Source organism: Myotis brandtii, unplaced genomic scaffold, assembly GCF_000412655.1.
Source record: "Myotis brandtii unplaced genomic scaffold, ASM41265v1 scaffold628, whole genome shotgun sequence".
Taxonomy (NCBI): Eukaryota; Metazoa; Chordata; class Mammalia; order Chiroptera; family Vespertilionidae; genus Myotis; species Myotis brandtii.
Genome location: NW_005370403.1, coordinates 95,057 through 105,895, shown reverse-complemented (window position 1 = coordinate 105,895; position 10,839 = coordinate 95,057). Strand labels below are relative to the sequence as shown.

General features: G+C 46.7%; 1 protein-coding gene across 3 annotated transcripts in view; it reads left to right on the top strand.

Moving 5' to 3' along the window:
• The first annotated feature begins 2,074 nt into the window (after positions 1–2,074).
• The window catches only part of PLEKHA1 (pleckstrin homology domain containing, family A (phosphoinositide binding specific) member 1), a 24,563-nt gene continuing 15,798 nt past the window's right edge, over positions 2,075–10,839 (top strand). For all 3 annotated transcript variants that reach the window (XM_014528291.1, XM_014528292.1, XM_014528293.1), the window contains exons 1-3: positions 2,075–2,235; positions 7,238–7,294; positions 10,279–10,324. In XM_014528291.1, coding sequence (XP_014383777.1) covers positions 2,095–2,235; positions 7,238–7,294; positions 10,279–10,324 — 244 coding nt within the window. In that variant the 5' untranslated portion in view covers positions 2,075–2,094. The remainder of the gene's footprint in view (positions 2,236–7,237; positions 7,295–10,278; positions 10,325–10,839) is intronic.

The window sequence follows — 10,839 nt, the reverse complement described above, 5'->3', positions numbered from 1 at the left end:
GAGGGGGCAGGCCGGGCTGAGGGACCCCCCTCCAGTGCATGAATTTTCATGCACCAGGCCTCTAGTAACTTTATAAGAATCTGCCAAACTGTATTCCCATGTTGCTGTATCATTTTGCATTCCCACCATCAGTGTATGCGAGAGTGTTCATTTGTTCATGCTTGTCAACATTTGGTATTGCCAGGTTTTTTGTTTGTTTGTTTTTAGGTGTTTTTTTGTTTGTTTTAGCCATTCTAGTAGGTATGTAGTGGCATCTTATGGTATTTCTTTGCAATCCTTCCTGATTAATGTGCTTATTTACCATATATGTAGATTTCTTTGTTGGCTTGTCTTATTATTGAATTATAATAATTCTTTGCCTGTTCTTGGATATCGGTTATTTGATGTAAGTGTACTGAATATTTTCTCCCATCTGTGTCTTGTCTTTGGATTTCTTATTTATTTTTTTTTTCTTCCTTGTCCTTTTGATTTCTTAATGGTTTCCTTCAAAGAGAAGTTCTTAATTTTAACTAAGTCCAGTATATTAACCGTTACCTGGCCCAGGTTCCCGCATGTTATCGGAGGAGTCTGGCTACCACACAGGGCCCTGAGGACTTGCTCCTGGGTGTTTCTTAGAAGCGTTCCTGCTACAGCCTTTACGTGAGACCCCTGACCCATCGCGAGCTCGTTTCCTTCCACGCAGAGAGCGGATCGCGGATCGTTTCAGCGCCACTCGTGGAAAGACCGTCCTTCCCCCATGGAGCTGCCTTGGCATCTTTGCTGAAAATCAGTTGACAGCATAGGAGTGGTTCTGTTTCTGGGTGCTCTTCTGTTCCATTGATTTAGTAGAGCTCTCTCTTCACCAGCCCTACCCTGTCTTTATTGCAAATCTTGAAATCAAGTAGTGCACGTCTGTTCGTCCTGGCGGAGTTCTCACTGAGTAAATGAAGAGCCCGTTAGATAAATCCATTCCGCTGCCGAGAGAGTGCTGGGTACACAGGCGCCAGGCACAGCAGGAAGGAACCCTCGCTCGTTTCTAGAGAAAATGACCGTCAGCACTGTTTTTAACCCAAGTCCTGGTTTTGACGTCGATCCTACAATAACAACGTCGGCACTTCAGATCCACGACGCGCCGTGTCGCCGAAGTCTCCTTCAGTCTGCAGCCTCTCCTGCTTTCCCTGTCGACATCGTTTTGCTGAGGAAACGGGGCTCTTTGTCCTGGTCTTTCCCAGTGTGGCTTGGCGATTGAATCGCTCTGTCCCGGTTTTTGGGTTCCTCGGTGCCTGTATTTCTGTCGATCGGCAGTTGGAATCGGGGGGTCTAGAGACCTGGTGGAAGGTCCAGGTAACGGCTTCTTTTGGTGACAGTAGGTTCACCTCATTGGTGATGGTGCGTTCCATCAGGAGGCACGTAGGGCCTGCTTCTCTCTCTTCATGATGGTCGCTGGCTTTGTTTTGGTTCATTTTAGTTTTAAGAGTTGAAAGGTTTTGGAGAGACGGGGTGGTGTCGAGATTAAATACAAGCTGCAGAGTCCAAGGATCTGGGTCATGTTTTGATCCGTTTCCTACTAGTTCTCTCGTCTTGGAAAGTCGCTTCCCTCCTCAGTGTTAAGTTTCTTGTCTGAAATGGGAAAGATGGTGCTCCCCGGAGTCATTTTGAGGATTAAATGAGAAAGTGCATGGGAAAGAATCGAGAGCCTAGCATACAGTAAGTGGCCAGTGGAAGTTAGCTACTATTGTTTTGTGTATTTAAAAATACTCTGGAGCAGTCTGAAAGGCAGACTCTCTTGATTTGTAAGTGAGGAATGGAAGTTTGGGCAGCTGATTCTGGGGTCCACTGGGTTTGTTTAGGGAAAAGTAAGTACATTATTCAAGTGAGGGGCATAGCCTCCTTCGTCCTCATCAGTGTGAGCCGTTGCCCTTGGTAACCACTCATACTCCCTGATTTTAAAGGGACTTCTGCCCAGGCTTTGTCTGTGTTCCCCTTGACCGGCTCCCACCTGCTGTTGGAAGTGGGTTGAACAAATCATCCCATAGCACACGTTACCCTCCAAGTCCACGGAGAAATACTCACCCTTGGTGTTTTTGTCTTACAGTGTAATGTTCAAGCTCAGAAATGCCTTATGTGGATCGTCAGAATCGCATTTGTGGTTTTCTAGACATCGAAGAAAATGAAAATAGTGGTAAATTTCTTCGAAGGTACTTCATACTGGACACCAGAGAAGATAGTTTTGTATGGTACATGGATAACCCACAGGTTTGTAAAATCCAAAGGGTTACCTTTCTGCAAAAGCATGCCCGAGTTTTCATTGTTAAAGTATTTGACATTCTATGATGTTGGGATTTGTCTTCCAAAACAGTATGTGTTTAGATTTGCTTCTACTGGGACACTCTCTCTGCCTGCCCCCAGCTCCTGCTGTCTCATTTGAATTTCAGATGAAACTAAACTTATTTCATAAAAATGTATGCACCACATATGCTTTTCCTCCCTGGGAGAGAAACACTAGCTCTGGTAGAAAATTTAAAATCCTTTAGATTAGCAGTCGCCAACTTTTCGGACCTCACGGACCACCAGTGTCCGCGGACCACCGCTTGGCGACCGCTGCTCCAGAGGTTTCCTTAAACCAGCGGTTGCCAACCTTTCGGACCTCACGGACCCCTGGTGTCCGCGGACCACCGCTTGGCGACCGCTGCTTTAGATGTGAGCTGCTGTCTCTAAGGGGAGGCTGTCTTTTGGAAATACGCTGCGCAAACTAGCTGACACTCGTGCACGGATGTAGGCCTTTCATCGTGTCGCGTGAGAACTGGAGTGCCAGCTAGTGCAGTGCCGTTCATGGCGGAAATCCACTTTGTCTGTTGGTGTCTGTGAGGCACGAGGGGTAGGTGTTGTGAACTGCAGACGAGAGGCCTGGATTAGCCATCACCAGCTGAGCCGTCTTATATCTTTACCTGAGACTCTTCGTTAATTGAGATGCATGTTGCTAGGAAGCGTGTGCAGAGCAAGAGATGAGCCCCTAGCAAACTTGTGAGCTGCTCTGGTCAGTGGGCTTCTGGTGCAGGCGAGGAGCCTGCAGCCAGGAGAGCAGGGCCGGAGGAGGGTCTGCTGCGCTGCACCGACGCGGTGAGATGCACGCGCCCACGCTCATGCATTTGTATGTGCGCATATAGAGTTTGATGTCAGGGGCCTTGGCATTAATTCAGCCTCCTTAATGCAAGAAACCCGTTTACCCTGGTCTTCACCTTCCTGTTGTTTGGACTGCATTTTGCTAAGAAGCGCATGTTCTGTTTGAGGCGGCTTTCGTTGTTACTTGTTCTGTGAGCCATGATCCAGTGCCTGTGTCTTCTCCCCACTGAGCCTCCTTTTGCCCTTTGACTCTCCATTAAGTCCAGACCTTTGTCCTCACGCGGCCTGTCAGGCTTTGGAGGATAATTTGTTCTTTCGTTCCGATGATATTATTGGAGCGCAGGCTGTGGGTGAGACTTGTTTTTGCCAGGAACTGTCTTTTCTCTCCTTATTCTTAAGAGCTTGCTGACCCCCAGGTTTACCGCCTCACCTCTGGGTGTAGCCAGCTGTCCTGGGGGGTGGTGACCTGGCTATGCAGCCACATGAGTCACACCTGTGTTTACCTGACCAGAGGCAGTGGCAGGAGGACAGGGCAGCGCAAGTCAGAAGCCCATCCTTACCTTTGTTTTTAACGTAAAGCTGATTCCTCCCTTTTGTGGCCCCGCCTTTTTCTGTGGCACAGGCCCCTCCCACACTCCTTTCCTCAGCCCAGGTGGAAGCACCTGGAGGTCCCCGGCACCTTCTCATGGCCGCGTGCCGGGGCCCTGCCTGGTCTCCTCACCCCGCGAGCGGTGCGCACTCGTCGCCCTGCAGGACCTGGCTGACTCACAGACGGTTTCTCCTGGGCTTTATGTTCAAGTCCTGGATGGTTTTCAGTCTTCATCTGTCACAGGTTCTGCTCCTCAGAACCCCTCCCGTTATCAGTACTTGCCCCTGGCACGGAGCAGAAGGACCGTAGGCACAGAGGAGGGCATGTTTATTGCAGGGAGGGAAGCCAACTTGGCATGGAGAGGAGGGCGGTGGCTACAGCCAGCGGAGGGAGGGAAGCCTTCCTGGAGGCGGTGACACGAGAACTTGACCTGGAGCCACAGACGATTCTGGCCCCGAGGCGGGGCGGTGGTGGCGGTGGTGGCGGTGCTCGGAGAACAGCCCGGGCCCGGCCGGAGCAGCGAGGGTGCCGTTCAAGTTTGCACTCAGCCAGGTCTTTTTCACATGAACTCTGGGAACCAGATTCTGTGGTGTCGTTAACACATGGGTTTTCTCGAATGTAGTGCAGAATTTTAAACCTGTCCTTTTACTCAGTTCTCAGTAAATGTGTCTCTTCATTTCAGCTGAAGGGAAGCTTTCACAGCCTTGGTTCTGCCAACCATCGCACCAGTCATCAGTGCCAGCGTCCTGTGACTTTTAAATGTATTAGTAAAGACTTACATCTTTCATGGAACTGTAGTGTGATGTGCTGAGAGTGTTACATTAGGGTGAACCATGTGAAGTTGCCAATGCTCCAATATTTTCATGCACTAAAGTGGCAATTTCATATGATTCAACCTAGTTGCTTATGGCTACAGTGCAGTAACATCATACTGACCACATATCCCTAATAATGAAAGCACATTAGTTTGGCTCACCTGTTCTTCGGGAGCCATTTTTCCTCTGTTTTGTTTTCTTTATCACTAGTCATTGATTTAAAAAACCCATTCTCGTATGTGCTTAGGGGTCAGCTGGGGGCGTCCTGTTTTGTTGAGGGCGGGGATAGTGGCGGGGAACACAGTAACGGAGTAGCTGTATAGGAAGGGAATTTGGAGAAACCTGAAAGAGTATTTTGGCAAAAAGCCTGCAGGAACGCATAGAACAAATGGCTTCCTTTGCTTTTTATCTTAAATGTCATGTTGGTTTATTATTTCTTTTTCATCGTCCGGCAACATCTTTTGAAACCCACACTTTTCCCGTTGAACTTGGCAGCAGCCGTGCCGGCCCATCGGTGCTGGTGCTTCGCATGCCTCTCGTCCCGGCTGCTTCTGTTTCCTTGTGCTGGGCCAATCGGTGACCCCGCTTCATGCAGCCCCAGTAGCTTCTCACTCCTCCTCACACGGGCTGAGAGCTGCGCCATCTGGTTAGGTGAGAGGCGTGTGGAGGACCGACAGAACATGATCGATTTTGAAGGGAAGGTAGCAGTGTTTGACAAAAGTCACTTTGGCCCTAACCAGTTTGGCGCAGTGGATAGAGCGTTGGCCTGTGGACTGAAGGGTCCTGGGTTTGATCCAGTCAAGGACACAGGCCCGGGTTGTGGGCTCGATCCCCAGTAGGGGGTGTGCAGGAGGCAGTCGATCAATGGTTCTCACTCATCATTGATGTTTCTCTCCATCTCCCTCTCCCTTCCTCTCTGAAATCAATAAAAACATATTTTTTAAAAAGTCACTTGGTAGTAATTAGGAGGGCCTGAAGACATTTTAACACTTAATTCCCTTATCCCAAATTTAAAAAGCAATCAGACAAAACCCTCTCAATGTAAACCATTTTGTGTAAGAACACAACCACTTAAAGTTACACACTAAACATTATGACTTTACGTCCGTATTTATGTGTGGTTTATGTGGAAGCCTGTCCATCGCGCACAGTTTCAAGCGGAACGTAATGCAGTTTACGTGACGTGGGAGTGAAAGTTGAGAAAAGACTATCCCTGTCGCAACACCAAGCTCACGTCTGGAAATCTGGTCTTGGAGGTGTTGCAGCTCCCACGCAGTTAGCCTCCCAGGGAGCGTGAGAGGCCTGAGAAATGCACTTCTTGCTCACGCGTGAGAACAAGCCCAGAGGCTTTTTAATGCACATGATTATAAAGACCATTAAAAAGGTGATCTTGCTTAATCTGCAGTGGAGGACACTTTAAAAATCAAGATTGTTTTAATTTTCCTTTTGAAATATTCGATCAGTCTTTTATATATTTCTCTCCAGCTTCCTTTATCTGGTTTTCTTACCTGTATCTTCCTCCGCTATAATCTGTCTGATTTATTATTTTGCAGGATGTATTAATTAAAGCACAGTTTTGATCACAGAACTGCTCACACGCTTTCTTTAATGGTTTCAAATTCTTGCCAGTATGAACTCCGTGGTCTTTGCTTCTCGGTTAGGTCCGCTGAGAAGGTTCTCCGCTCAGGCGCTCCAGCCCGTTTCCTACAGCCCCGAGGGCCCCTGTCCTTCAGCCACTGCCCCGTCAGGCCGCGCTTCTGGGCGTCCAGCTGCGCCGGGGCTCTGTTCTCTCCTGGAAGAGTCTCTCTCTTGCTCTTGTGTTTCAGATTTTTCCTTCAAATGTCGTTTCTCCCTGCAGAGTCTTTCCTGATAGCCTTGGGCAGAAAAGATTCTCTTTCAAGACATAAATCACATTCCAAACTGGTTAGGGGAGGAATAAAAATATTTTGTGTGAAAGTATCAATATGTGCATTCCCTGGCATGGTTTAAAGAGTATCAATTAATAACTTAAAATTTTTAAAAATACATTGTATCAATACAGATAAAGTTTAAAATAAGAAATAATTCAGTCTTTTTTTTTAAAAAAAATACTTAATTTAAAAATTTTAATAGAACAAAGTAATACGTAAAGTCTTTTGAAGTTCCTTGCAATGGTTTTATGACTCTAAATATTTTTTCCCATTGCTTTCAGGAACAAAATCTGATCTTGTTTATAGATTTTGAAAAAATACTTTAAAGCATAAGTTCTTCTTGATTTTTAGAGACAGAGAGGAAGGGAGAGGGAGGGAGAGAGAGAGAGAAACATCAATGAAAGAGAAGTATAGATTGGCTGCCTCCTGCACACCCCCTCCTGGGGTTTGGGTCTGCCACCTGGGAATGCGCCTGACCAGGAAGTGAACTGACAGCCTTCAGTGCACGGGTGATGCCCAGCGGCAGCCACACTGGCTGGGGCTTGTGAGGGGTTTCACGCTCATGAAGAGGTTGGTTATGTGTCAGAGACAGCTTTGTAGCTACAGAATCTGTTAAGGTGGACAGAGTAGGCTTAGTTTGTTATCCGTGTTGTCAAAATGGATAACAAACTGATTTCAGACCTAGGAGCTACTTGAACTGAAACGGCTGATATATAAAATGTGATACTAAAAGTTTTAATGTATTAACTTCTTAAATGTGTAGAGGATTATAACAAAGTCATGAGGTTGGATATTAACTATGTATTAATAATTTCTTCTAGAACCTCCCTTCTGGATCATCACGGGTTGGAGCCATTAAACTTACCTACATTTCAAAGGTGATCTTTCTGTACTAGTTACATTTATGCTTGAATGGAGTGTGCATAAAAGGAGAAGTTTCCTTTCTATGTCATTTAATGATGATGTTCAGGTTCAGATCGTACTGAAAATAGGACCTGAATACTATGTTTAGCATGTTCTTTGATAAAATTAGGAAGAATATGGAATTAACTTACAGGATGTAACACATTGCAAACTTTAACAGTAGTTTCTGTGATGAGGTAAATGAACATCAGAAGGGGAGAAATCAGTTAGCAATTAGGTTCTATCTTCAGGAAACGGATAACATTTTTCTAAGTCTATTATAGTTACTTAAACTGTTTCCATTACCTTTACTTTTTCTTTACACTTTATTTTGAGGAAAATATGAACCATTCTATATAATAAAAGCCTAATATGCTAAGTGTCCGGTTGGCCGTTCAACCAATTAAAGTGTAATATGCTAATGATATGCTATGGCTGCTCAACCGCTCGCTATGATGTGCACTGACCACCAGGGGGCAGATGCTCCGAACCATAGGTTAGCATGCTGCTGGGGTCCAGCCGATCGGGACTGAGTGAGATGGGCCGGACATGCCCTGAAGCCCTCCTGCAGTCCCTTCCCGGCTGCGTTCCTCCCTCTCCCCTATCGTGCACCGGTGGGGTCCTTCGGCCTGGTCTGCGCCCTCTCGCAATCCAGGACCCCTTGGGGGATGTCCGAGAGCCGTTTTTGCCCGATCCTGCAGGCCAGGCCGAGGGACCCCACTGGTGGATAAAAGAATGATCCCCTCCCCCCTTTTCACTTTTCTCTCTACTAATTTCTGTTTTCTTGTTTGTTGATTTTTCTGGCATTTAAAAAAATACTTATTTCAGAGAGGGAGGAAAAGGGAGAGAGAGATAGAAACATCAATGATGAGAGAGAATCATTGATGGGCTGCTTCCTGCAGGCCCCACACTGGGGATCGAGCCCACAACCTGGCCATGTGCCCTGACAGGGAATCGAACCGTGACCTGCTGGTTCGTGGGTCAGTGCTTAACCACTGAGCCACACCAGCTGGGCTTTTCTGGCATTTTTGTAATGCTATTTTTCTTTTTTAAAAATTTTGATTTGATAATGTCAGGTATTTTCTATTCTGTGGGCTTTTTGTGTTTTACACAAAGTAATATTTTTGTGGATGATTTAAGATCTGAGCTGTGAAAAGTAGCACATAGTCTGCCTAAGCATATGCACACGCTTACTGTTCTGCATATGTCGGGATTTGTTAGCAAGGTCTTCAACAAGAGGCCAGTTTACAGTGTGTCTCTGTTTAAAAGGTATTTTTATAAATAAAATACTTTGCTATCAGTATAACAATAGAACTGTTCATTCTCACCGACAAGAGGATTAGCCCTTGGACAATAAAGATGACATATTTTAAGGGAAATGTTTTGTGTTAAGGCCATATAATGTAAATTTATGAGACAAATGTTGTTTAAGTTTACCTCAAGTGTTCCTGTAAATTCAGACTTTTTTAAAATTTATTTTTTATTTTTTTCTCTCTTTAAATTAAGACATTTAATAAATACTTCAGGGTAGCTGGCAGCTTAAATTCTAGCAGACTATGAACAGGAAGCGTAGAATTCCATGGTGTGGGGAGTTGTAGGCCCCCAGTTGCTTGGTTGCCTGTGGTGCACATGCGTGCCCTGTGGCGTAAATGTGCCGCCAGCATTTCCACTCAGTGAAGTCGGGTGGAAAAGCCTCTTTTTCGGGAGTCGGCAGCTGAGGGAGCCATTGCCCGTCTGCGTGTGTCTTTATAGTTGTTTATTGCCTGGTCTTTTTACAAACGGGAGCTCTTTTTATTTCTAAAATTTTTTCCAAGGTAAAGCGTGCTTTTTTTTATTTATTTATTTATTTATTTATTTATTTATTTATTCATTCTTTGTATTGGCACTTTATTTGTGCTTGGTTTTAATCAAGGATTGCTTTCTTTTAATTTTTATTTTTTTCAATTACAGTTTCCATTCAGTATAACTTTGTGTTGGTTTCAGGTGGGAAAATGGGAGCTCTTTGTAAAAATGAGCTATTAACTAAGCAAGCAGGCGGCCTGGCCAGCTGCTTTCCCTTTCTGCATCGCTTCCCTTTGAAAACGTCACTTTCTCTGTGTAGTTCACTTTCATCTCTGTCCCCGGCTTACGCAAGTGTGAGCGCTGCAGTTAGCACTCACCGTAGACATGCCACTTCCCCAGAACTGACTCTGGCCGTGTGACTCAGAGCTGGGACTTTATAGTTGAGATCACTTGGGAGCCCCGGCTTCGAAGGTAAAACAGGTGCTACAGTTGTAGTCCCCACACTGGGCACAGCAGGCTGTAGGCATGAATGGGCTTCCAGCAGCTGTGTTACAGCAGAGATGGCAGCGAGTGGGGCCGTCCGGTGGCTTCACCTTCTGAAGGAGCCCGTGCTGCATTAGTGACGAGGCCCCTTAGCCCCGGATGCTCCACTGCAGCGGTCGCCAACCTTTCGGACCCCACGGACCACCCGTGCCCGCACGCTGCCCTAACGTACCAGAGAGGATCCGGGCCAGTCTTTACTTCCTCGTCGCAGACTCATGCCTGCTGGATTGTCGGGCTTTCTTAAGCATACGTTCTCCCACCGTCATCTTCTCTTAGAGTTCACAGCTAATTCAGAAATACACAGTTTTGGGAAGAAGTCTTAGTTTTGTAGAGGTATTTTGGAAAATACTACAAGTAAATACATGTGTGACATAAAACTGAAAGGTTTGCTTTCAATTCTTCACATTTCCTTTGGGAGAAAAGTTTGTTCAGAGAACATGGAAGTGTCATGTGTTGTCAGCAGCTCACGAGGGGAGCCCGCAGCCACATGGAAACAGCGGTGCTCTCAGCTCCTCTAGTTTCCTCCCCCCTGTGTGCTGGAGGTGGTGAGGAGGGGAGGCACACTGGCCGTGGCGCTGTGTGTGGGCCGCTGCGGCGCCGTGCAGCAGCGAGTGACTCATCTCTTTCTCGGTAGGTGAGCGATGCAACTAAGCTGAGGCCAAAGGCGGAGTTCTGTTTTGGTGAGTAGCCAGGTCTTACACGGCCGCTATTTTAAGTTAAACTAGTGTCACTACCTCCTTGTAAAGAAAGCAGTTGCCGAACTGCGCAGCACTCCTGAGGGCTGATGAGTTGTTCTCGGCAGGTTCCCCAGGACCACCTTCAGGGGAGGAAGGAGAGCTGCTGCTCCCGCCCCCACAACCCCGCTCTCCCCACTCCTCCCGCTCTCCCGGCTCTCCGGGGTCTCGCCCAGTCCCCCTCCCTCTGTGGGCTCGCGGAGGGTAGCTGATGACCTTGTTATCAGGCACTTAGGAACGTCTGGTAGGTGTCCGCTGTGCTTGGCACCGGGGCTGCCAGAGTAACGAGAAGCAGTTGCTGCCCTTAGAGCAGGGGTCCTCAAACTACGGCCCGCGGCCACATGCAAATACAAATATTGTATTTGTTCCCGTTTTGTTTTTTTACTTCAAAATAAGATATGTGCAGTGTGCATAGGAATTTGTTCATAGTTTTTTTTTAAACTATAGTCCGGCCCTCCAAC